The 27,445-nt window shown below is 40.8% G+C and overlaps 1 protein-coding gene across 1 annotated transcript in view; it reads right to left on the reverse strand.

The window, feature by feature from the left end:
- Positions 1-27,445, reverse strand: part of stox2a (storkhead box 2a) — a 49,299-nt gene that overhangs the window by 8,608 nt on the left and 13,246 nt on the right. The window contains exon 3 of the mRNA XM_061912777.1: positions 19,488-22,017. Within this exon, the coding sequence (XP_061768761.1) occupies positions 19,488-22,017 (2,530 nt within the window). The remainder of the gene's footprint in view (positions 1-19,487; positions 22,018-27,445) is intronic.

Raw genomic sequence — 27,445 nt, forward strand, 5'->3', positions numbered from 1 at the left:
TGTGTTTATAAAGTCAGGAAATATGTTCCTGGACACATGAAGACTCTGAATATGACCAATGTATGATCATGTAACTACTTGGTATTGGATTGATACCCAAATTTGTGGTATCATCCAAAACTAATGTAAAGTATCAAACAACGGAAGAATAACTGATTTCAAAAGAAGTGTAGATAGAACATGTTAAAACAGAATGTAAGCAGATATTAACAATAAAAGAACAAGTAGATTAATAATTCATTTTCTACCACTTGTCTTTAATATTGTTGACCAAAAAATAGAATGATAAATGACACAAAATGTTACTGTATACATCTGCAGACTAATTAGGAGCCTTTGTTTGTTTACTTACTACTAAAAGAAAAGTCTTGCACGTTAACTTTTATTTAAAGACAAACTTGCAATAAAAACATATGTTTATTGTACCGTAAGATTTTTTGTTAAAATAAAGCCAATAATGACATTTTTGTGGTGCCCTTTATTTAGAATAGTACCGAAAAGTACCAAAATAAATTTTGGTACCGGTACCAAAATATTGGTATCGGGAAACACTAATAATACACACATACAGTGGGACAGTAGTTTTCATATGCTACGGTTTTGGTATATTTCAGTTTTAGGTGAAAAGTTTCACAGTAATAATCACCAAAAGTCTCAGAGTCTGTATTTCCAGATTGTCACTGAACACACCACACTGCTACTGTAAGTTTAGCCAAACAATCATCCATTTCATTCATCACTTATTTGTATTGTACATTTCTTTCCAACGTTATCATTCTTTTTAAAAAGTGTTTTTTGTGTTCACATTGAACAGATTCATTGGATTTACATTATTTAAACATAGCTCAATATCGGCGGTATAGCACGGTTGGTAGAGTGGCTGTGCCAGCAACTTGAAGGTTCCAGGTTCGATCCCCGCTTCCGCCATCCTAGTCACTGCCGCTGTGTCCCTGGGCAAGACACTTTACCCACCTGCTCCTAGTGCCACCCACACTGGTTTAAATGTAACTTAGATATTGGGTTTCACTATGTAAAAGCACTTTGAGTTACTATAGAAAAGCGCTATATAAATATAATTCACTTCACTGCACAATTTTTTAAGGAAATAATTGTTTTGGTTTTCATTAGACCCTTTCCAAACTGATTTCTAATGAAGACCTGAGGCTCAAGCGATAAAACGATACAAATATATTTTTGTCGATATAAACAAAAAATGCATTAAGTATATAATGGGATTTAAAAATGTTGTTTACATTGAGTGTTTTTCATGTTTGTGTTGACATTTCCTTTCCTTTCTGCCTTGATAGCTGAGGGTATTCTTATCAGAGGAAGGTTACGTTTTAAATAAAAAGGTTACAATTAATATATTTTGCTTCTGCTCCTTAATATCAATAATTATCGATATTGACCAATATAAAACACTTACAGTTTTTAGCCAAGTACATTATCTGATAATATCCTTTTGAGTTATGAGTATGCGTCACTTGGTGGAAGACATTTGGACATCCAGCTCGAATAAAAGGATCAACACGCCATCTGAGGGGACGGTGCAGTGACTCAGAATGCAGAAACATAATCCACGCTTTAGCCGCAACAATCTGCGCGTAGGTGGAGTGAAAAGCTTAAAAAAAAAACCCAAAAAAACAGTTTAAATCTCATCTATTATTTAAAGTTGTAAAAAGTAATATAACATTATGTTATAATTAAAGACCTTTAAAAAGGCATTTCCACATCACAACCAACAAGGGTCAAAACTTCAGCAGACCTGCGCTGGGACAGCAATAATCAGCTCAATAAAACACCAACATAGAAATAGGAGCTCAAAACATTCAGAGGGGTAACCAATGGAAGTTTTACCCAGACTAAAATCTGATTCAAGTTCAAAATTCAACAATTTGTGTTGTGGCGCTGCGTTGGTGCCTCTATGCCCTTGCTCATGAACACACTATAATGGGACTGTGTGCGAATGACTTCAATAAGATAAGGAGTAGAAGAAAGAAAAAATGAAATAAATGTATTCAGCAGGACTTTGAGACGACAATTCAAAACAACTGAGCTTGTGGAAAAGCAGCCGACAAGCTGGTGGAGTTACGGTAAATGTACCAACTACACTGCAAAAACGGAAATCTCAGTAAGATTAAATATCTCTAGTAAAGGTGATATTTGCTTATTTTCTGTCTGATAAAATAATTATTCTAAGCAGATTTTATGTTGGAGTGTTGTACTTGTTTTAAGGGTTTTGGTCCTAAATTATCTCAGTAAGATATTACAGCTTGTTGATGAGATTTGATGACCTATATTGAGTAAAACATGCTTGAAACTAGAATATCAATTGTTGCAAAGCTGTGTCATTAACACAAGTATAAAAGTACTTTTTAAAGTAATACTTTCTTACTTCAAGCATGAAAAAAAAAAAAAATCATGATTTTGACACAGTTGTGTCTCATTAAAACAGATGACAGCCAAATGGCCTCGCTGTTTTATTTTCAATGAAACAATAGAAAAGATGTACTCCTATAGTAGAACAGTTGGCATAGTACAGTAAACTGACAGTTAATATTTAAACATTCAACATGTGACATTTCAAACAATTTTGAACAGAAATAGTTCATGCACATTCAGATAAATTCCTCCAAATTACAATTAAAACAATTTTGGCCGGGGGCCGGGCTGTATATATCGCACTAATTGACTGAAAGAGCACGCACTTGGTGCGATGATGTCATGTTATCGATGGAAAAATGCATTTTTAGACCATATGATTTGCTTGAGCGGCTAGTAGACTCCGAGAGTAACAAGTGGTTGCCTTGTTGCCTTTCCATTAAGAACAATAAACTAGTTTATAGTATAAGTTTGCTGGTTTCAAGAAATGTAATGCCAAGCGCATATCATTAAGTCAAGATAATGGCACTCGCATTTACTTAATTTAAGAATATTTTTCAACATATTGAGCAAAAAGATCTCAAGAAATATGCACTTGTTATTAGTGAGAATATCCTTATTTTAAGGTATTTTTGGGTTCATTGAGGCTAGCTAATTTTACTTGTTTTGGAAAGTCTTGACAAGCCACATTTTCTTGTTCTATTGGCAGATAATTTTGCTTTGTTCAAATTAAATACCCCTAGTTTTTGTATTTTTTTTCTTGTTTTTGAACACTGACTTTTTGCAGTGTAGCTAAATAGCCAACTCGGCTCATTGCAACAATGAAGCACTCCATGAGCTTGTTTTGCAGAAATAAAAGCAGTCGTGAAATACTGATTATTTACTTTCATACGTGCTGTTAACATTCGCAATTATTTTTTTTAGCCAAAAGCAGGGCGAACTGAATGCGAGCACAAGCTAAATAGGTGAAATGCGTTTGTGTCGTCGCCGTGGGAGCTTGCATTGACATTTATAAAATATATATTGATTACAATCAAACAATAAACTGTAATAATGAACACCGCAGTAAAACTGCCAAAAGTTAGTATTACCGATTTAATTTAAAATGATGAAAAAAACCGTGATTGATAACCGCATTTTAATAAGCTCACGAACGAACTGGCGCTAGATTAAATGCTAACATGAAAACAAGACAACCTTAACGTCTTCCCCAATTAAACTAAACTTATATAAACACTTTGCTGTCCGAGCAACGATATCAGGGGTCTTGAATGTTTTCCAGGCCAAGGACCCACCCCCCCATACAAAAGTAGATTTGGAGTGGGGACCCCCTACTTACAAACGTATAAGCATACAGTAGGGAAGGGATTCATAAGGCCCCCGTTCCTGAGTGGATCTCGTGTTAATCATTTTGCAATGCAATTTGCTGAAAATGATGGAAAGCGCCACTCAATATAGCAACTGGCGCTGTGGTCAAAGTTGGAATTGCAACAAAACACCATTTAAGATATCCGATACTCTACTGCCATCTGGTGGCTAAAGTTGATAGTGCACCCCCCAAATTGTCACGTTTCATGTGTAAGGTGACCCGCCATGAATGGGGCCATATAAACCCCCTTCCTACTGTACCTTGTATAAAATAGTGTTTTATATGAAACTTGTCCTGAAGGTAACTTGTTATTGTGCAATACTAAGATAATCAAATACCACCGCCTAATTGCTAGCTGATAACTAGCAACTGGACAACAACGTTAGCCATAATGCTAAATATAGAAATATTATTTAATGGTGGTTATCACATTGCCATTTCTAAACTACATGTCAATGTGTTGGATCATTGTTAATTTGTATTTAAAGACATTTATATTTGTGGAAAAAAATGCATGGGGAAAGATTATAAAAACATTGAAAAAGATTTAAAATTCTGAAAAAATATTAAAATAAAGTAAAATAAACCAAAAAATAGCAGTACCTCTGTAGACCCCGTGGAGGTCACGGACCCCCGTTAAATACCTCTGAACTAAGCTATTCAATTGTGAACCTACAAAACCCCAAAACCAGTGAAGTTGACGCGTTGTCTTAATGGTAAATAAAAACAGAATACAATGAATTGCAAATCCTTTTCAACTTATATTCAATTGAATTGACTGCAAAGACAAGATACTAATTTGTTCAAATTTGATGCCTGCAGTATGTTTTAAAAAAGTAGGCACAAGTGGCAAAAAAGAATGACAAAGTTGAGTAATGCTCATCAAACACTTATTTGGAACATCCCACAGGTGAACAGGCTAATTGGGAACAGGTGGGTGTCATGATTGGGTATAAAAGCAGCTTCCATGAAATGCTCAGTCATTCACAAACAAGGATGGGGCGAGGGTCACCACTTTGTCAACAAATGCGTGAGCAAATTGTCCAACAATTTAAGAACAACATTTCTCAACCAGCTATTGCAAGGAATTTAGGGATTTCACTTTCAGTGGTCCGTAATATCAAAAGATTCAGAGAATCTGGAGAAATCCCTGCATGTAAGCTATGATATTACAGACATTTGATCCCTCAGGCGGTACTGCATCAAAAACCAACATCAGTGTGTAAAGGATATCCCCACATGGGCTCAGGAACACTTCAGAAAACCACTGTTAATAACTACAGTTCTTCGCTACATCTGTAAGTACAAGTTAATACTGTATTATGCAAAGCGAAAGCCATTTATCAACAACACCCAGAAACGCTGCCAGCTTCGCTGGGCCCAAGCTCAATTAAGATGGACTAATGCAAAGTGGAAAAGTGTTCTGTGGTCTGACGAGTCCACATTTCAAATTGTTTATGGACACTGTAGACGTTGTGTCCTCCGGAACAAAGAGGAACATGAACCATACGGATTGTTATAGGCACAAAGTTCAAAAGCCAGCATCTGTGATGGTATGGGTGTGTGTTAGTGCTCAAGGCATGGGTAACTTACACATCTGTGAAGGCACCATTAATGCTGAAAGGAACATACAGGTTTTGCAGCAACATATATTGCCATCCAAACAACGTTATCATGGACGCCCCTGCTTATTTTAAGCAAGACTATGCCAAGCCCAATGCTACAGCGTGGCTTCATAGTAAACGAGTGCGGGTACTAGACTGGCCTGCCTGTAGTCCAAACTTGTCTCCCATTAAAAACGTGTGGCGCATTATAAAGCCTAAAATATGACAATGGAGACTCCGGACTGTTGAACAACTTAAGCTGTACATCAAGCAAGAATGGGAAATAATTCCACCTGAAAAGCTTCAAAAATAATTCTCCTCAGTTCCCAAACGTTTACTAAATGTTGTTCAAAGGAAAGGCCAAGTAACACTGTGGTAAAAATTTCCCTCTGCCAACTTTTTTGCAATGTGTTGCTGCCATAAAATTTTAAAATGTAATGACACATACAGGTATGTACAAGTTCATGATTATTTGCAACAAAAAAAATAAGTTTCTCAGTTCAAACATTAAATATATTGTCTTTGCAGTTTATTCAATTGAATTTAAGTTGAAAATGATTTGCAAATCATTGTATTCCGTTTTTATTTACAATTACACAACGTACCAAATTCACTGGTTTCTGGTTTTGAACAAGCTGTGCTCTCTTAGTAAAGCGTGATCGTTTTATACAAGGAGATGTTTTTGCGATGCATTCAAGGACAGCTAAACAGAGTAGGACGGCACTTCCCCTGTCAGAAATAATAAACAGTCGTAATATATTTTATTGTCACGCAATTTTCATATAAATACAATTACAGTACAAACTAATTGTTAAACAATAAAAACCTTGCTTCCGTCAACAAATGTGTGTTTTGTAATCATGGAAGATTTGCTAACAATTGCAAAGACAACTCTTTTTGGACAAATGAGGATTCACGGCCTTATATTTTTTTTAACGTGAATTTATGGAGAATGAACTGCTGGTTGTAAAAGGTAAACAATCACAAAGACAGGGTAAAAGGTTGGAGCAGAGTGAGACGGGGGACGAGAGTTAGTGGTGTAAAAGTGGAACTTGGAGCCAAGATACGCCTACAGAGATGGAGTGCTTCTGCCTCACAGAGTTGCACAATGTTATTATCGATGCTTATTGTCTCTGGCGAGGAGGACACTGCTCAAAGAAAATGCATCACAACAAAAATGTTGGCGCGAACAAACCCTGCAGTGATAGAAACTTTTCCACCTACCCATAATATACTGGAAATGTCCCTGACCAGCTGCACCAAACAAACAACCGTCCATGCAGTGAGTCACGATAATATCGACCATGATACACTTGTTAGTACAACTTCATACACTGTTGAGCTAGATGTGTAAAAAACATGAAATGTGGGCTGAAGCTCCGGGAAGCTCAATTTTTGTTTCATCTGACATCACATGTACAAAGATTAGACCTTCTAGAGGAAAATGTTCTGTGGTAAGATGAAACAAATTTGAGCTGTTTGGCCACAATACCCAGTCGTATGTTTGGAGGAGAAAATATGAGGCCTTTAATCCCAAGAACACAATGCCTACCGTCAAGCATGGAGGTGGTAGCATTATGCTCTGGGCTTATTTTTTTGTCAATGGAACCGGTGCTTTACAGAGAGTAAATGGGACAATGAAAAAGGAGGATTACCTCCAAATTCTTCAGGACAACCTAAAACCATCAGCCCGGAGATTGAGTTTTGGGCACAGTTGGGTGTTCCAACAGAACAATGACCCCAAACACACGTCAAAAGTGGTAAAAGAATGGCTAAATCAGGCTAAAATTAAGGTTTTAGAATGGCCTTCCATAACTCATGACTTAAATGTGTAGACAATGCTGAAGAAACAAGTCCATGTCATAAAACCAACATTTTTTTGCTTAACTGCACCAATTTTGTCAAGAGGAGTGGTCAAAAAGTCTACCAGAAGCTTGTCATAAGTTTATGGATGGCTACCAAAAGCGCATTTTTGCAGTGAAACTTGCCAAGGGACATGTAACCAAATATTAACATTACTGTATGTATACTTTTGACCCAGCAGATTTGCTCACATTTTCAGTAGACCCATAATACATTCCTAAAAGTATCAAAACTCATGAATGTCTTTTGTGACCAACAAGTATGTGCTCCAATCACTCTATCACAAAAAAAAACAAGAGTTGTAGAAATGATCGGAAACTCCAGACAGCCTTGACATTATGTTCTTTAGAAGTGTATGCAAACTTTTGATCGCGACTGTACGTGTTCTTGTGTCTCATAATGATTGTGAACAATAGGCAAAATTCCCCCCAAAAAAGTGCTGTTCACCTTTAACAGAACAACAAAAACGGATTTTAAGAAGATACATATATTCACCTAATCCTTCCTCTCTAACTCTTATTAATCGACTTGCTAGTTTCCTTTTAATAACTGCTTACTTTCTGCGGTATCGTGGGTTCATCTACATTTCTTAAGCTTTACTAAGCACTTATTTTTTGGTGTTGTTTCAAGCTAACTTAGTGATTAGTTTAGTTATTAGCACGCCTGCTCCCGAATTGCTTTTCTGTGTAACATGTTAGCCTCATCCTCCAGTGTTAACAATGGGTAGTATACTAAGAAATGCAGTTTATTTGCCACAATGGAGGTGATTAATATTAGCTTAGGGGAGCGGCCTCACACTGTGTATGGAGCTGCTAGACACTTAATAGCCAGTAGACTAAAAATACACTGTCAGTCAGAGGTGATCGACATTAAAAGTCATTAATCGGCTATGGCAATCACAGACTTTTTTACGAAAATTGGCCGACACTGATTGGCACATCCCTGGTTTATCACAGCATTGTTGAATGTACTCAAAAAGTACTTGATAAACACACCAAAGTCTTGAGACCAAGTTTTATTTAAAAAAAAAAAAAATAGTCACACCTTATACTTACTTGCCAAAAGAAACATGAAATATTGTTTTTTTATTGTCATCATTTTATTTACCGTAAGTCGCACCGGCCGAAAATGCATAATGAAGAAAGAAAAAAAACATATAAGTCGCATTTTTGGGGAGAAATTTTTCGCCAGTCCCTCACAAGTTTCTCGCTTACTTCAAACTTTCTTTCTGCTGCTCGATTGCCTTTTTCTGCTGCATATTTCACTACTTCCAGCTTGTAACCTGCAGTGTATGATTTCCTTTTCGGTGCCATTTTTGTTCTGCCCTTGTCAGTTTTTATAAGTTACCGCCAATGTTTAAAAGATCAATTTTCATAGGTACGGAAGTAGTAGCAAATAGCATCTTCTTTTTTCACGTGCACTTCTGCCATGACCCGCCCCCGCCAAATTTTTATTGGTTGACATGTGTGTGTGTGTGTGATGATTACAAACTTCATTCTGCAGTAAAACAAAATATCAGTGGTATCACTGAATACTACAAGCCTTGTATTTCAAGTTAACATTTACTAAACAACACTTTCAAATAGTACATTAGTATTTGTATTCTTCGATTACTTGTACACTTCAGTGCTTCTAACCTTTTGGTTTGGCAAACGGCAAGTGGGGACCCAGATTGTAGAGGTTCTTACTAAAAACTCAAATACTGTGTCTTATATTAAATGAAAAATACATTAAAGTGCAGTTTGAATTTCAGGTACTGTAAAATAATGTGTACCAAAACGTAAAACATGTTTATTTCAGGAACAAAAGGGGACGGCGTGGTGCGGTCGGTAGAGTGGGTGTGCCAGCAACCTGGGGGTTTCTGGTTCGATCCCCAACTTCTACCACCTTAGTCACATCCGTTGTGTCCTTGAGCAAGACACTTCCCCCTTGTTCCTGATGGGTCCTGGTTAGGGCCTTGCATGGCAGCTCCCGCCATCAGTGTGTGAATGGGTGAGTGTGGGAATAGTGTCAAAGTGCTTTGAGTACCTTGAAGGTAGAAAAGCGCTATATAAGTAGTAATGTCCGATAATGGCTTTTCTGCCGATATTGTCCAACATTTAATTACCGATTCCGATATCAACCGATATCGAAATGTACAGTCGTGGAATTAACACATTATTATGCCTAATTTTGTTGTGATGCCCCGCTGGATGAATTAACAATGTAACAAGGTTTTCCAAAATAAATCAACTCAAGTTATGGAAAAAAATGCCAACATGGCACTGCCATATTTATTATTGAAGTCACTAAGTGCATTATTTTTTTTAACATGCCTCAAAACAGCAGCTTGGGACAACCTCTCCCTGAGAGAGCATGAGGAGGTTGAGGTGGGCGGAGTTGGAGGCGGGGGTTGTATATTGTAGCGTCCCAGAAGAGTTAGTGCTGCAAAGGTCCTGGGTATTTGTTCTGTTGTGTTTATGTTGTGTTGCGGTGCGGATGTTCTCTCGAAATGTGTTTGTCATTCTTGTTTGGTGTGGGTTCGCAGTGTGGCGCATATTTGTAACAGTGTTAAAGTTGTTTATACGGCCACCCTCAGTGTGACCTGTATGGCTGTTGACCAATTATGCTTTGCATTCACTTGTGTGTGTGAAAAGCCGTAGATATTATGTGATTGTGCCGGCACACAAAGCCGGTGCCTTTTAGGTTTAGTGGCGCTATGTACTGCTCCCTACGTCTGTGTACCACTCCGTACAGCCGCGCTTTAAAAAGTCATAAGTTTTACTTTTTCGAACGGATACCGATAATTTCCGATAATACATTTTAAAGCAACAGATAATATCGGCAGTCCGATATTATCGGACATCTTTATATACAAGTATAACCCTTTCTTTTCTTTCTTTTATCCACAAACTCAAAAATTATTTCAACAGTGTTTTATTACCTATTACATCAGAGGAGTTGAATCTTTGCAAACAAATTTAGGTGTGTTTATTCTCCCAGTCTGTGTGAGACTACCTGCGGGTCTGCATTCAGGACAGGACTACTGTGCACCAGAATCTTAACTCAAGCAGTCAGGGAGACTAAAGACTGTCACTGAAGTTTCGACTCCTTTTAAATGTTGTGTTTCAACTTCTATGCTAGTGTTAGCCATATTTTTTTTATTTTGTACTTCTGGGCAGCACTTCCAGCTGTGTAATCTCGCCAGACCCTTGTACAAGAATCTGGCGAGAGTCAGGTTAGGGGAGAGGCACAATGCTGACTGAACATCACTTAGGTCATGAGGAGCCTGACTTTAACAACGGTGGAACGGGACGGTCGCGCACTCCCACGGACACAAACACTTTCACACAAACACATGCAAACGTACATAAACACACACACACAGGTTTACGGTCAATAAAGGCAGATTGTTCCGTGCAGGATTGTACCAAGTGTTGTTGCTTCCCAACTGTTTACTACTGCGGTAACTTCTAACAGACATGTCCGCCATGTTTGATCAAGGAAATATGCTAACAGCCTGTCACCTTAATCGAACTAAAATTAATCGCAATCATCGATCGCAATCATATAATCAATCGCCCAGCCCTAAGATATAGTACCGTATTTTTCGGATTTTAAGTCGCTCCGGAGAAAACGTCGCACCGGCCGAAAATGCATAATAAAGAAGGAAAAACACATATAGAAGTCGCACTGGAGTGTAAGTCGCATTTTCGGGGGAAATTTATTTGATGAAATCCAACACCACGAATAGACATTTGAAAGGCAATTTAAAATAAATAAAGAATAGTGAACAACAGGCTGAATAAGTGTATGTTATATGTTGCATAAATAACCAACTGAGAAGGTGCCTGGTATGTTAACGTAACATATTATGGTAAGAGTCATTCAAATAACTATAACATATAGAACATGCTATACATTTACCAAACAATCTGTCACTCCTATTCGATAAATCCGATGAAATCTTCTTCCTCGATGTCGCTTTTAAACAACTCTGCCAACTCCAAAGGTTGTATGCGCCGCTTCTTCTTGTCGTTTTCTGCTGCATATTTCCCTACGTCCAGCTTGTAATCTGCAATACATGATTTCCTTTTCGGTCCAATTTTTGTTCAGCCCTTCTTAGTTTTTATAAGTTACCGCCAACGATGAAATGATCCATCTTAATAGCTACGGCAGTAGCATAAAGCAGTAAGCATTCCATGACCCACAATGCAGTTCTGCCATGACCCTCCCCCGCCGAATTCTTATTGGTTGACGTGTATGTCGAGCGGGGCTAAAAACAAAGCAGAAGGCTAATCCCCACAGAACACCACTTTCCTCCATCCCGAAGACGGATTTAGATGGAAAATGCGAGACTACTGGTCTGGGTAAGGAGTCAGTTAAATTAGAACAAGTTTTTTCTGCTTTGAGTGTTTCAGAGTTGGACATGTGTGTTACTGAGGTGGCTAACTATGATGCGTGCAGTTTATCAAAGCAACAAACAAACAATCGGAAAATCCCCGTTACTGAGGTGGCTAACCATGATGCGTGCAGTTTATCAAAGCAACAAACAAACAATCGGAACATTCCCGTCGTATCAATTCCTAGATATGGTCGTAATTATACTGAATGCACTGGGCATAATAAACACAACATTATTAATATTGCTACTACGGATAATTTGATCAAAAATTCCCTAAAACAGCCCACTACCTATAATATAGGTTTTTTAAACATAAGATCATTGTCTCCCAAAACGTTGTTAGTTAATGATATTATCAGAGACAACAATCTTAACGTCATCGGTCTCAGTGAAACCTGGCTTAAACCAAACGACTTTTTTGCGCTAAATGAGGCATGTCCTCCTAACTTTACACATGCGCATATTGCCCGTCCGCTTAAAAGGGGTGGGGGGGTCGCACTAATATACAACGAAAACTTTAACCTTAGTCCTAACATAAATAATAAATATAAATCGTTTGAGGTGCTTACTATGAGGTCTGTCACACCGCTGCCTCTACACCTGGCTGTTATCTACCGCCCCCCAGGGCCCTGTTCGGACTTTATCAATGAATTCTCAGAGTTCGTTACTGATCTAGTGACACACGCCGATAATATAATCATAATGGGGGACTTTAATATCCATATGAATACCCCATCGGACCCACCGTGCGTAGCGCTCCAGACTATAATTGATAGCTGTGGTCTCACACAAATAATAAATGAACCCACGCATCGCAACGGTAATACGATAGACCTAGTGCTTGTCAGGGGTATCACCGCTTCCAAAGTTACGATACTCCCGTATACTAAAGTATTGTCCGATCATTACCTTATAAAATTCGAGGTTCAGACGCATGTTCGTCAAACTAATAATAATAATAACTGCTATAGCAGCCGCAACATTAATACGGCCACAACGACAACTCTTGCTGACCTACTGCCCTCGGTAATGGCACCATTCCCAAAGTATGTGGGCTCTATTGATAACCTCACTAACAACTTTAACGACGCCCTGCGCGAAACCATTGATAACATAGCACCGCTAAAGTTAAAAAAGGCTCCAAAAAAGCGCACCCCGTGGTTTACAGAAGAAACTAGAGCTCAGAAATTATTATGCAGAAAGCTGGAACGCAAATGGCGCACGACTAAACTTGAGGTGCACCATCAAGCATTTAGTGATGGTTTAATAACTTATAAACGCATGCTTACCTTAGCTAAAGCTAATTATTACTCAAATCTCATCCACCGTAATAAAAACGATCCTAAATTTTTGTTTAGTACGGTAGCATCGCTTACCCAACAAGGGACTCCTTCCAGTAGCTCCACCCACTCAGCTGATGACTTTATGCAATTCTTTAGTAAGAAAATTGAAGTCATTAGAAAGGAGATTAAAGACAATGCGTCCCAGCTACAACGGGGTTCTATTAACACTGACACGATTGTATATACGGCGGATACTGCCCTCCAAAATTGTTTCTCTCGTTTTGAGGAAATAACATTAGAGGAATTGTTACAACGTGTAAATGGAATAAAACAAACAACATGTTTACTTGACCCTCTTCCTGGGAAACTGATCAAGGAGCTCTTTGTATTATTAGGTCCATCAGTGCTAAATATTATAAACTTATCACTTTCCTCGGGCACTGTTCCCCTAGCATTCAAAAAAGCGGTTATTCATCCTCTTCTTAAAAGACCTAACCTCGATCCTGACCTCATGGTAAACTACCGACCGGTGTCTCACCTTCCCTTTATTTCAAAAATCCTCGAAAAAATTGTTGCGGAGCAGTTAAATGAACACTTAGCGTCTAACAATCTATGTGAAACCTTTCAATCCGGTTTCAGGGCAAATCACTCGACGGAGACAGCCCTCGCAAAAATGACTAATGATCTATTGCTAACGATGGATTCTGATGCGTCATCTATGTTGCTGCTCCTCGATCTTAGCGCTGCTTTCGATACCGTCGATCATAATATTTTATTAGAACGTATCAAAACACGAATTGGTATGTCAGACTTAGCCCTGTCTTGGTTTAACTCTTATCTTACTGATAGGATGCAGTGTGTCTCCCATAACAATGTGACCTCGGACTACGTTAAGGTAACGTGTGGAGTTCCCCAGGGTTCGGTCCTTGGCCCTGCACTCTTCAGCATCTACATGCTGCCGCTAGGTGACATCATACGCAAATACGGTGTTAGCTTTCACTGTTATGCTGATGACACCCAACTCTACATGCCCCTAAAGCTGACCAACACGCCGGATTGTAGTCAGCTGGAGGCGTGTCTTAATGAAATTAAACAATGGATGTCCGCTAACTTTTTGCAACTCAATGCCAAAAAAACGGAAATGCTGATTATCGGTCCTGCTAGACACCGAACTCTATTTAATAATACAACTCTAACATTTGACAACCAAACAATTAAACAAGGCGACACGGTAAAGAATCTGGGTATTATCTTCGACCCAACTCTCTCCTTTGAGGCACACATTAAAAGCGTTACTAAAACGGCCTTCTTTCATCTCCGTAACATCGCTAAAATTCGCTCCATTCTGTCCACTAAGGACGCTGAGATCATTATCCATGCGTTTGTTACGTCTCGCCTCGACTACTGTAACGTATTATTTTCGGGTCTCCCCATGTCTAGCATTAAAAGATTACAGTTGGTACAAAATGCGGCTGCTAGACTTTTGACAAGAACAAGAAAGTTTGATCACATTACGCCTGTACTGGCTCACCTGCACTGGCTTCCTGTGCACTTAAGATGTGACTTTAAGGTTTTACTACTTACGTATAAAATACTACACGGTCTAGCTCCATCCTATCTTGCCGATTGTATTGTACCATATGTCCCGGCAAGAAATCTGCGTTCAAAGGATTCCGGCTTGTTAGTGATTCCCAAAGCCCAAAAAAAGTCTGCGGGCTATAGAGCGTTTTCCGTTCGGGCTCCAGTACTCTGGAATGCCCTCCCGGTAACAGTTCGAGATGCCACCTCAGTAGAAGCATTTAAGTCTCACCTTAAAACTCATTTGTATACTGTAGCCTTTAAATAGACTCCCTTTTTAGACCAGTTGATCTGCTGTTTCTTTTCTTTTTCTTCTATGTCCCACTCTCCCCTGTGGAGGGGGTCCGGTCCGATCCGGTGGCCATGTACTGCTTGCCTGTGTATCGGCTGGGGACATCTCTGCGCTGCTGATCCGCCTCGACATCTCTGCGCTGCTGATCCGCCTCCGCTTGGGATGGTTTCCTGCTGGCTCCGCTGTGAACTGGACTCTCGCTGCTGAGTTGGACCCGCTTTGGACTGGACTCTGGTGACTGTGTTGGATCCATTGTGGATTGAACTTTCACAGTATCATGTTAGACCCGCTCGACATCCATTGCTTTCCTCCTCTCTAAGGTTCTCATAATCATTATTGTCACAGACGTCCCACTGGGTGTGAGTTTTCCTTGCCCTTATGTGGGCCTACCGAGGATGTCGTGGTGGTTTGTGCAGCCCTTTGAGACACTAGTGATTTAGGGCTATATAAGTAAACATTGATTGATTGATTGATATGTGACGATTGCTGACGTGTGGGTGACGATTGCTGACATTTTCTTGGTCTCTTCCGCGAATGAGATAAATAATATTATTTGATATTGTGTAATCTGCAGTATATGATTTCCTTTTCGGTGCCATTTTTGTTCAGTCCTTTTCAGTTTTTATAAGTTACCGCCAACGATTAAATGATCCATTTTAATAGCTACGGCATAGCATGTAGCAGTTAGCATTCCTTGACCCACCATGCACTTCTGCCATGACCCTTCCCCGCCAAATTCTTATTGGTTGACGTGTATATGATGATTGCTGACGTGTGTATGACGCTTGCTGACATTTTCTTCGTCTCTTCTGCGAATTAGATAAATAATATTATTTGATATTTCATGGTAATGTGTTAATAATTTCACACATAAGTCGCTCCGGAGTATATGTCGCACCCCCGGCCAAACTATGAAAAAAAATTGCGACTTCTAGTCCGAAAAATACGGTACTTGCCCTTCTTTTGCCAAACAAAAGCAGCACCAAGTTTCCCAAACAGCTCAAGTTAAATTTCATAAGACCAAAGAACCAACTTCCAAAAGTGTTTCACATTCTCTCTAACAAACGTCAGTCAAGTTTTGATGTTTTCTGTTGGACGGTGGTCATGAAGTCCACCACAGTGATACCAATGGACGATTTAAAGTCTCCAATGAGCCAAACATGTATAATATGCACACTCCGCACAGAGATGGCCGAACAGAAGTTACTGAACACGTTACTGTCGGAAATAATGTCAAAATCAGGGTAGTTTCCCACAGGCTTGAACAAGAAATCCATGTATTCACTTGAAAAATACCTTTCTACTGACTTTTTCTCCTCACCAAATGTGCCAACGCCGTTCCAGGATCGATCAGGTTTGTGACCAGCTTATGCTGACAGTAGGAATATAACAACAAATGATAAAATGATCATCGCAGATTTTCTGATATTGTCATTACTGCCACCGGTGGTGGAAAAGTGTATTACAACTGAATATCGCAGCGGCCATTACAGACAACAGTTGAAAAAATAGACGTTTTTTTGGTGCCCCTCGAGAAAGAGGGGCACATTCATCATCATCATTTATTTTTATTCCTTTCATGAAAATGCATATTTACAAGCCATTTGAACCGATATGGTACCGATTTGACTTTAGATTTGACTGCTACTTTTGACATGGTAGACCACAGTATTCTTTTAGCTTGCCTTGAGTATTGTGTGCGTATTGAAGGTACAGCTCTAAAATGACTAACAGGAGTTTTTCTATAAACCTAGGCCAATACTCCTCCTCTGAGTCTGCCCTTAAGTACGGTGTACCCCAAAGTTAAATTTTGGCACTTGTCCTCTTTTCTTAATACATGCTTCCCCTGGGTGCTGTTTTTAAAAATTAAAAGGTTTCTTTTCATTGTTTCGCAGATGAAATTCAAATATTTCTGTCTGTAACAGTAAGCAATAACCAGGTTGCCATGACTACTCTGCAGAACTGTTTGCATGATGTACACGAATGGTTGTGAGCCAACTTCTTATACTTAAACACAAATAAAACAAATTGTAGTATTTGCTCAAACAAACCCACTACAAGGACATAACTATGTTATTGGTTCTCTGTCCTCCTATTTCCACATATCAGCAAGGAGCCTTGGAGTTATTTTTGACAGCTTGCTTAAGCTGGACAAACAAATTAGCTCTGTCATTAAATCCAGCTACGACTCCCTGCAAAAATAAAAACGTATCTTCCACATGCTGACTTTGAAAGAGCTATCCATGCATTTGTGACGTCACGCCTCAATTACTGTAATTTCTTGTATGTAGGAATAGATCAGGGCTCTCTCCAGCGGCTGCAACGCTTGCAGAATTCTGCTGCTCGTCTTGTAACCAAAACCAACTGATGTGAGCCAATTACCCCTGTACTGGTCCCCCTTCATTGGCTCCCAGTTACTTTTTGAGTTAATTTTAAAATTGTACTTATTGCTTACAAATGCTTACACCAAGTAGCCCCGCCCTATCTTATTGAGCTTCTGCAGTCTTATTCTCCCAGCAGGACCCAGACCAGCTCCTCCTGGCTGTCCAAAAAACTGACTCAAAACCAGAAGAGCTAGAGCCTTCTCAGTGGCAGGGCCCAGACTGTGGAACAACCTTACACTATCTATTAGATCGCCCCAGTTTCTGAGCCAATTTAAATCTAGGTTAGAAAATATACTTTTACTTCCTGGCGTTCAAATCCAGTTTGGCAGAATATCTTGGTCGTTTTATACATTTTTCATTTATTTATTACATTTTGGTATTTTAGGTGATATATATTCTGAACGTCTTTTAAGATATATTTTACTGTTGTATTTTATTCATTCTTCTGTGTTACGATGTAAATGTGACACTGCGTGTCCTTTTTTTTGTTTCAAATTGTTTATTATGTCTATACTGTGAGGACTGGTGGGCATGGTAATGCCGGGTTTGTCCCTCCGTGGATGCGATGACGTGAACACAACAAAAGGTAGGATCTTAAAATATTTATTTAACAAAAAGAGAGCTCTGAACAGAAATGCTGGAGCTAATAAAAAGGCAAACCAAAAACGCTAGTATGAAAACTAGGAAATACAAACAGAAAACTAAACTTGGCATGAAAGCACAAACAAGAAAACAAATCATCAGTATGAAAACTGGAATAATCAAGTGGCATAGCGTGAGAGCTAGCGAGAATAAAAGTAGAAAAAGTAGCAGTCGTCACTTGTTGCATGAGAGCAATTTATGAACCCAGGAAGAAAAGAACAAAGAGGCTGTCTTAAATAGGAGGGTGATTAGACAAAACAGGTGTGTGTGGACCGGGATTGGCAGGTGGACTGATGAGTTACCATGGTGACAGGCTAAACAGGAAATAAACAGTCACTTGACGGAGAGTCATACCAGAAAGGAAAAATAACTAATATGTCTAGATACGAGCAGCGGATCGCAACATATACAGCACTTTGAATTGTGCTATTTGAATAAATGAACTGAACTAAAACTACCTGGGAATCGGTACCAAATTTCGGTACTTTTGTGTGTTAATAAATATTAAATGTTTTTTTGATGATAAACTCTCATTTGATAAGGCCATATTTAAAAATAAGCTGTCCAGTTATTATATCTTGTTTTACTTTCACGTTTCTGAGTCTCATTTGCAAATATGACATCAAGTTGCAAGTCCAGGATGTCAGTTGTGTATAGTTTATGGTGTTGTTTTTTGTTGCGTCCTAAAAAGTGTTAAGACTTTAAGTGTTCGATTGATTGATTGAAACTTTTATTAGTAGATTGCACAATACAGTACATATTCTGTACAATTGACCACGAAATGGTAACCCCCGAATAAGTTTTTCAACTTGTCCATGTAAATTAATTCATGGTGTTGTACTTAATACGCACCAGCTGTTTGATGGTACCGTGTATCTAAGTTGTAGTTTTCATTAAAACATTCGGAGGTGTTGAAATCGCCATGGAAAAACGCTCATGCTAATCAGAAGCATGTCAATGGCAAAGCCATTGTATATTAGTATCAAATTAGCACTTTTTTGGAAAGTGGAGCCTTGCAGATTCATTATGTTGGAAGGTTTTTGAGTCAATGTCTTTGTTGGCATTGAAAATTGCAACATTTCTCTCAGTGCTGCTGGAATGATCGCTAAGTGCCAAAGTGCGAAAAGCCGCCCGAGTCGGCAACCGGGCGTGACGTTACGCGCTACCCAGGTACCAAACACCGTACTGTTGGTTTTACTGGAATCAGTGCCCGGTAGAACCGGCGGCATTCGGTCGGTCCCAAAAAAGTACCGGAATTGGTATCCAGCCCTAGTCAGATGTAGTCTCAACTTGTCTCGATGCGATCAATTGAATGCTCTGAGAATACAAGCACCTAAATGAATGAGAACATCCATAGACTTGGATAGCAGGACACCACCTGGTTGATCGCAATTTTTCTTCCTGATTTTCACCAATCAATTCTTCCTTGATGTAATCCTGCTAAGCAGCAACCCAACCAAACCAACCACTAAATGGCTACCAAACAATGCCTCATACGTTTACCGTTTTCTGCTCTGGCAAAGGTAATACAACTTGGACATAAGGGTTCGCACTGTGACATCATACAAAGGAGACAAGCTTCAACTGAAAACACTTTCAAAAAAGTCAATTTCGATTGACATATAGTTTAAGTCAACAAAATTACCGATACATGTTATGTTCATGCAGACCTACAGTAGTTGTGGGTGTAAAATGGCTGCACGTACCTCGGGGAGTTGAATCCACTGTCCACCGTGACGCTGCTACTGTCCATGCTGTCCAAGCGGGCCGAGTGTGCCGACTTCTGGCTGCTGCTGTTGTCGGTCTCCTTGGGGCTAAGTAAGGTCAGATTGGTCTCCAGTTTGCGCTGTAGGTCGTGGTCCTTCTCTCGCTCCAGCAGCCACTTTATGGTTCCCTCCCCGCCACCGACGACACCACTTCCGCTATTGCAGCCACCACCGCCCCCGCTGTTACCACCCGCTTCCCTGTGGTCCTTGTTGTCCTCCGCCTTGGCCAACTCTTTGTGCGAGTCCTCTTCCGCTTCCTCGTCATCCTCGTCGTCCGAGACGTTATAGTAGTCAAAGGAGGCGGAGGGGACAGTTGGCTCTAAGCAGCCCTGCAGGAGCGCAGGCGACGCTGAGGAAGCGGCTGAATTGGAAGGCTGCTGGGGCTCAGGATTGTCAAGGGCCTCTGTTGATTTGGCGTGCGAGGCTTTCCGCAATGTGCCAGACTTGCTGTAGCTGCTGTCCACATAGCCTGCGGACAAGGCATTGTGTGGAGGTTTGAACAAAGTGTCCTTGCTGAAGATCTCTTTCCTCTTCATTGACTGGCTGGACCCGCCCCCTCCGGGGTCCACGTTGTGTTGGTGCGGCGTCAAGCGGGCGTTTTGCGCCGGCTCCGGCGTCTGGCTCGGTGTCAGTCGGACCGAGCTGCTCTGCCCCTTCCCCGCCGACAAGTCCTCTTTGTACTCCACCTTGTGAGGAGAGGTGAGGTGAGGCGTTTGGCGGTCGGCCGGAGAGCCCTTTCGGAGTCCCCCTGATGAGGTTAATGTGTCATACTCTGATTTAGCCTGAGGCGAAGGGGCAGTTAGGATTGTTTCATTTGATGTATTGCACTGGAAGTACTCGTCTGTGGAGGGCTTAGGAGAAAGTCCCATGAGCTCGTTGTACGTCGGCAAGCTGTCTCTGCTTTTGTTCCTCTCCATCGTACTCCGAAGCCTCGACTCATCCACACTCCCTTTCCCCAAATCAGGCACATTAAAATCCGAGTGGAACTTAGCAGCAGAGAACATGATCCTTGAGTAGTGGCTAGACTTCTGTGTGGCCCGCAGTGTGCCATTGTCCGTGTAGTAGTGACTGCGCTCCTCCAAGCTGGCCTCAAAGTCCTCTGGCGGCCCAAGCGAAGGACCTTTGAGGGCGTTGTCCATGGAGCGCGATCGCTCTTTAGCTTGATCTGACCGGTCATGTCGCGACTTCCTGTCCTGATTGTGACTATGACTCCTCTGCACTCGGGACTGGCACGTGCCCCGAGACGGCTCAGGGAAGGGCATCTCTGTCCTTCTCTTGGCAAGCTCCCCGGACACGTCCCACTCGGGCGTGACGGGGCAGTATGACTCGGTGATGTTGGGGTTGCTGTGGACGAGATAGGTGGCGCCCCCACTGCGCCTGCGCTCTAAGGTGTACATGGCCTCCCGAGGTGAGCGCACTAGCGAGTGGCTAAAGAAGCGGAAATCCCTTTCCATGAACAAAAGATCCCAGTTCGATCCCTCCGATGCCTCCCCCCTTGAAGTCCGAGGTTTGCTGTGAGAGCGGGACTTACCATGTGGCACCCTCCTGTGGCCCCTCCCTCTCCGACTGCGAGCGCTGTGCTGGGCTGACGACCCCGCCTTGTGTTTCTGCGTACGCTCTTCCTCCAGCCTCTTCATCACGGCCGTGTGCCTCGCCACGTTCTCCACCGTCAGGTCGGGGTTGATCCTTCGGATGATCTCCATCTCGATGTCCCGGGGTATAGCTGTGGTGGGCATGTCCTCGTCGCGAAGCGGCCACTCTTCTGGGGGAAACTGGGCCGAGAAGGTGGCCAACTGCCTCATTTTATCCTTCTTGAAGCTCAGACGGAAAAGCCTGAGCCCAAAGCGTTTGGATTGTTTCTCGCTGCTTCCTCCGCCAGAGCTTCCCTCTTTCTTTTTGGTCAGTGTGTCGGTTTTATAAGGGAACGACGTGACGATTTTGCTCTTCTCTGCCGGCTCTTGAGGCGGGGGTTGCTTGACAGGAGGGGATGTAAGAGGGGGTGGGTGGGGGTAAGACGGCGGTTCTCCTCGGTGCTGCTCCTTGGCGGACGTCGGAGCTTCCCCGCCGTTGGTGGTTTTGTTCGGCTGGGAATCCGCCTTCTGTTCCTTTGGTGGCTTACTTTGGAGAGCAGCTCCATGAAGCCTGGCTGGATCCTCGCGTCGGGAATTATAGGAGTCATTATGATTCTTGCGCGAAGGCCTCTCTGTCAAGCAACTGGGTGTGGATGGCGTTACATTACCAGACTTAGGCGAAGCGCAAGGCTGAGACGGCTGTTGCGGATGCGTCGGCCGCTCCTGCAGCCGATCGTCGAGATGATACCACTTGTTGTTGCTCCGGATGAGGGACGGTGTGATGAAGTAGGTTTGGGGAGTGACGATGAAGTAGCCCTCTGGGGTGGGGTATATCTTCCTCTCTCGCACCAGCATGTTCAAGGTGTGTCGCAGGACCTCCAAGCTGGGTGTAGGCACGCCTTTGGGGAGAACATACAAATTGAGATACATTTCAAAGCATTTTACTATTGATACCCATTGACTGATAAGTAAACACAAGCATCAAAAAAAAAATTGTCAACACAGCCAATTTTGTCTAATTGCCTGGCAGTATAGATATGGGTTAAAATATATAACACAATCAATATTGCAGCTCCTTGTGATAGTGTGTATATATATATATATATATATATATATATATATATATATATATACAGTGGGGCAAAAAAGTATTTAGTCAGGCACCGATTGTGCAAGTTCTCCCACTTAAAATGCTGACAGAGGTCTGTAATTTTTATCATAGGTACACTTCAACTGTGAGAGACAGAATGTGAAAAAAAATCCAGGAATTCACATTGCTGGAATTTTAAATAATTTATTTGTAAATTATGGTGGAAAATAAGTATTTGGTCAACCATTCAAAGCTCTCACTGATGGAAGGAGGTTTTGGCTCAAAATCTCACAATACATGGCACCCGTTCATTCTTTCCTTAACACGGATCAATCGTCCTGTCCCCCTTAGCAGAAAAACAGCCCCAAAGCATGATATTTCCACCCCCATGCTTCACAGTAGTTATGGTGTTCTTGGGATGCAACTCAGTATTCTTCTCCCTCCAAACACGACAAGTTGAGTTTATACCAAAAAGTTCTATTTTTGTTTCATCTGACCACATGACATTCTCCCAATCCTCTGCTTTATCATCCATTTATCCATTTTGGTACTTAGCCTGCAGTCCAGATCTGACTCCCATCGAATATATGTGGCGCATTATGAAGTGTAAAATATGACAGCGGAGACCCCGGACTGTTGAACGACTGAAGCTCTACATAAAACAAGAATGGGAAAGAATTCCACTTTCAAAGCTTCAATAATTAGTTTCCTCAGTTCCCAAACGTTTGTTGAGTGTTGTTAAAAGAAAAGGTGATGTAACACAGTGGTGAACATGTCCTTTTCCAACTACTTTGGCACGTGTTGCAGCCATGAAATTCTAAGTTATTTATTATTTTCAAAAATAATAAAGTTTATGAGTTTGAACATCAAATATCTTGTTTTTGTAGTGCATTCAATTGAATATGGGTTGAAAAGGACTTGCAAATCATTGTATTCCGTTTATATTTACATCCAACACAATTTCCCAACTCATATGGAAAGTAGTTGGGAAAGGGCATGTTCACTACTGTGTTACATCACCTTATTTTTATAACAACACTCAATAAACGTTTGGGAACTGAGGAAATTAATTATTGAAGCTTTGAAAGTGTAATTCTTTCCCATTCTTGTTTTATGTAGAGCTTCAGTCGTTCAACAGTCCAGGGTCTTCGCTGTCGTATTTTACGCTTTATAATGCGCCATACATTTTCGATGGGAGACAGGTCTAAACTGCAGGCGGGCCAGGAAAGTACCCGCAATCGTTTATTTAACAAAGCCATGCTGTTGTAACACGTGCTGAATGTGGCTTGGCATTGCCTTGCTGAAATAAGCAGATTAGATTAGGGACATCCATGAAAAAGACGGCGCTTAGATGGCAGCATATGTTGTTCCAAAACCTGTATGTACCTTTCAGCATTAATGGTGCCTTCACAGATGTGTAAGTTACCCATGCCTTCGGCAGTAATGCAGCCCCATACCATCACAGATGCTGGCTTTTGAACTTTGCGTCAATAACAGTCTGGATGGTTGGCTTCCCCTTTGGTCCGGATGACACAATGTCGAATATTTCCAAAAACAATTTGAAATGTGGACTCGTCAGACCACAGAACACTTTTCTACTTTGGATCAGTCCATCTTAGATGATCTTGGGCCCACAGAAGCCGGCGCCGTTTCTGGATGTCGTTGATAAATGGCTTTCGCTTTGCATAGTAGAGCTTTAACTTGCACTTACAGATGTAGCGACAAACTGTATTTAGTGACAGTGGTTTTCTACCCTGAGATCGGTTGGTCGTGAGTTCAAACCCCGGCCGAGTCATACCAAAGGCTGTAAAAATGGGACCCGTTACCTACCTACTTGGCACTCAGCATCAATGGTTGGAATTGGGGGTTAAATCACCAAAAATGATTCCAGGGGGCGGCACCGCTGCTGCCCACTGCTCCCCTCACCTCCCAGGGGGTGATCAAGGATGATGGGTCAAATGCAGAGAATAATTTCGCCACATCTAGTATGTGTGTGACAATCATTGGTACTTCAACTTTAACTTTCTGAAGTGATCCTGAGCCCATGTGGTGATATCCTTAGAGATTGATGTCGGTTTTTGATACAGTGCCGTCTGAGGGATCGGAGGTCACGGTCATTCAATGTTGGTTTCCGGCCATGCCGCTTACGTGGAGTGATTTCTCCAGATTCTCTGAACCTTTTGATGAATTTATGGACCATAAATGTTGAAATCCCTAAATTTCTTGCAATTACACTTTGAGAAACGTTGTTCTTAAACTGTTTGACTATTTGCTCATGCAGTTGTGGACAAAGGGGTGTACCTCGCCCCATCCTTTCTTGTGAAAGACTGTTTTTATACCCAATCATGGCAACCACCTGTTCCCAATTAGCCTGCACACCTGTGGGATGTTCCAAATTAGTGTTTGATGAGCATTCCTCAACTTTATCAGTATTTATTCCCACCTTTCCCAACTTCTTTGTCACGTGTTGTTTGCATCAAATTCAAAAGTTAATGATTTGCAAAAAAAAAAAGTTTATCAGTTTGAACATCAAATATGTTGTCTTTGTAGCATATTCAACTGAATATGGGTTGAAAATGATTTGCCAATCCTTGTAGTCCGTTTATATTTACATCTAACATAATTTCCGAACTTATATGGAAATGGGGTTTGTAGAATGTCAACACCATGCATTATCACGATATGACCACAGTATTAAAATCTCTATTGTCAGACAGATTTATACTATTTATATCATATAGGTCTACATTGCGCAACTCTACTGTAACTGGTAACACAAGTGAGTAGACCTCATAGTAAGCATGTCCAAATTGTGTGGTTGGTGTGAATATTTAGTGTAATCACCATTGGTGTCAAACATGGATTCTTCTTTCCTGCCTTTCTTCCTTCCCCTATGGGCGCCCCACATGTTTTCATTATTGTACAATAATGTTCAGGTGTGTGCACCTACTTCAGTAAGACACTTGTCACCTTAGTAGTGTTCGGGCTCCCTATCATGTTGAAAAACTGACAAGTGACTATTTTTCTGCTTCACAAGGTCATGTTGTGATTCATGTTTTCTTTCGATTAACCAAAGCTCCACAGTCCTGGCAGCACTCATGCAGCACCGTGCAACTACCACCAGTATGCTTGACTGTAGGGGAGACAATACATTTCTCCTCACTTGTGCTACCAGGTATTGAGACAATTTTGTTTTCATTGCCTAGAAGGGTTGTCCTGATACCAATATTTTGGTACTGGTACCAAAATGTATTGTTGATACTTTGTTAAGTAAAGAGCACCACAAAAAATGGCATTATTGGATTTATTTTAACAAAAAATCTTACAGTATATTTAACATATGTTTCTTATTGCAATCAAATAACAACCTTGCCCTTAAATTAAATAGTGAACATACAAGACAACTTGTCTTTTAGTAGTAAGTAAACAAACAAAGGCTTCTAATTACAGAGCCTGCTAGTCTGGGTGAGGAGTCAGTTAAATTAGAACTAGCCAGGGCCAGGCTGGATAATCCCTGTACACATAGCAATTTTCTTCGATTTAATACACAACTCACATAATGTTTTTTCTGCTATGACTATGTCAGAGTTAGACATGCGTTCTACTGAGGCGGCAAATTATGATGCGTTCAGTTTATCGCAGCACCAAGTAGACAATCTGAAAATTCCCCTCAAATCAATTCCTAGATATGGTCGTAATTATTTTAAGTGCACTGCGCATAATAAACGCAACATTATCAATATTGCTACTACGGATAATTTTATCAAAAACTCCTTAAAACAGCCCACTACCTATAATACGGGCTTTCTAAACATAAGATCATTGTCTCCCAAAACGTTATTAGTTAATGAGGTCATTAGAGACAACAATCTTAACGTCATCGGTCTCAGCAAAACCTGGCTTAATCCAGACCACTTTTTTGCGCTAAATGAGGCATCTCCTCCTAACTATACGAATGCGCATATTGCCCGTCCCCTTAAAAGGGGTGGGGGGGTTGCACTAATATACAACGAAAACTTTAACCTTAGTCCTAACTTAAATAATAAATATAAATCGTTTGGGGTGCTTTCTATGAGGTCTGTCACACCGCTGCCCCTATGCCTGGCTGTTATCTACCGCCCCCCAGGGCCCTATTCGGACTTTATCGGTGAATTCTCAGAGTTTGTTGCTGATCTAGTGACGCACGCCGATAATATAATTATAATGGGGAACTTTAATATCCACATGAATACCTCATCGGACCCACCGTGCGTGGCGCTCCAGACTATAATTGATAGCTGTGGCCTTAAACAAATAATAAATAAACCGACGCATCGCAGCGGTAATACGATAGACCTAGTGCTTGTCAGAGGTATCACCGTTTCCAAAGTTATGATACTCCCGTATACTAATGTAATGTCCGATCATTACCTAATAAAATTTGAAGTTCAGACTCATGTTCGGCAAGCTAATAATAATAATAATAACTGCTATAGCAGCCGCAACATTAATGCTGCCACAACGACGACTCTTGCTGGCCTACTGCCCTCGGTAATGGCACCATTCCCAAAGTATGTGGGCTCTATTGATAACCTCACTAACAACTTTAACGACGCCCTGCACGAAACCATTGATAGTATAGCACCACTGAAGTTAAAAAAGGCTCAAAAAAGGTCTACGCCTTGGTTTACAGAAGAAACTAGAGCTCAGAAATTATTATGTAGAAAGCTGGAACGCAAAAGGGGCACGACAAAACTTGAGGTGCACCATCAAGCATGGAGTGATAGTTTAATAACTTATAAACGCATGCTTACCTTAACTAAAGCTAAATATTACTCGAATCTCATCCGCCTTAATAAAAACGATCCAAAATTTTTGTTTAGTACAGTAGCATTGCTAACCCAACAAGGGACTCCTTCCAGTAGCTCCACCCACTTGGCAGATGACTTTATGAATTTCTTTAATAAGAAAATTTAACTTATTAGAAGGGAGATTAAAGACAATGCGTCCCAACTACAACTGGGTTATAGTAACACAGATACGACTGTATCTACGGCGGATACTGCAAATATCCAAAATAGTTTCTCTTGTTTTGATGAAATAACATTAGAAGAATAATTACAACGTGTAAATGGAATAAAACAAACAACATGTTTACTTGAGCCACTTCCTGGGAAACTTATCAAGGAGTTCTTTGTATTATTAGGTCCATCAGTGCTAACTATTATAAACATATCACTTTCCTTGGGCACTGTTCC

Source organism: Nerophis ophidion, linkage group LG01 (genome assembly GCF_033978795.1).
Source record: "Nerophis ophidion isolate RoL-2023_Sa linkage group LG01, RoL_Noph_v1.0, whole genome shotgun sequence".
In the NCBI taxonomy this organism is placed as follows: Eukaryota; Metazoa; Chordata; class Actinopteri; order Syngnathiformes; family Syngnathidae; genus Nerophis; species Nerophis ophidion.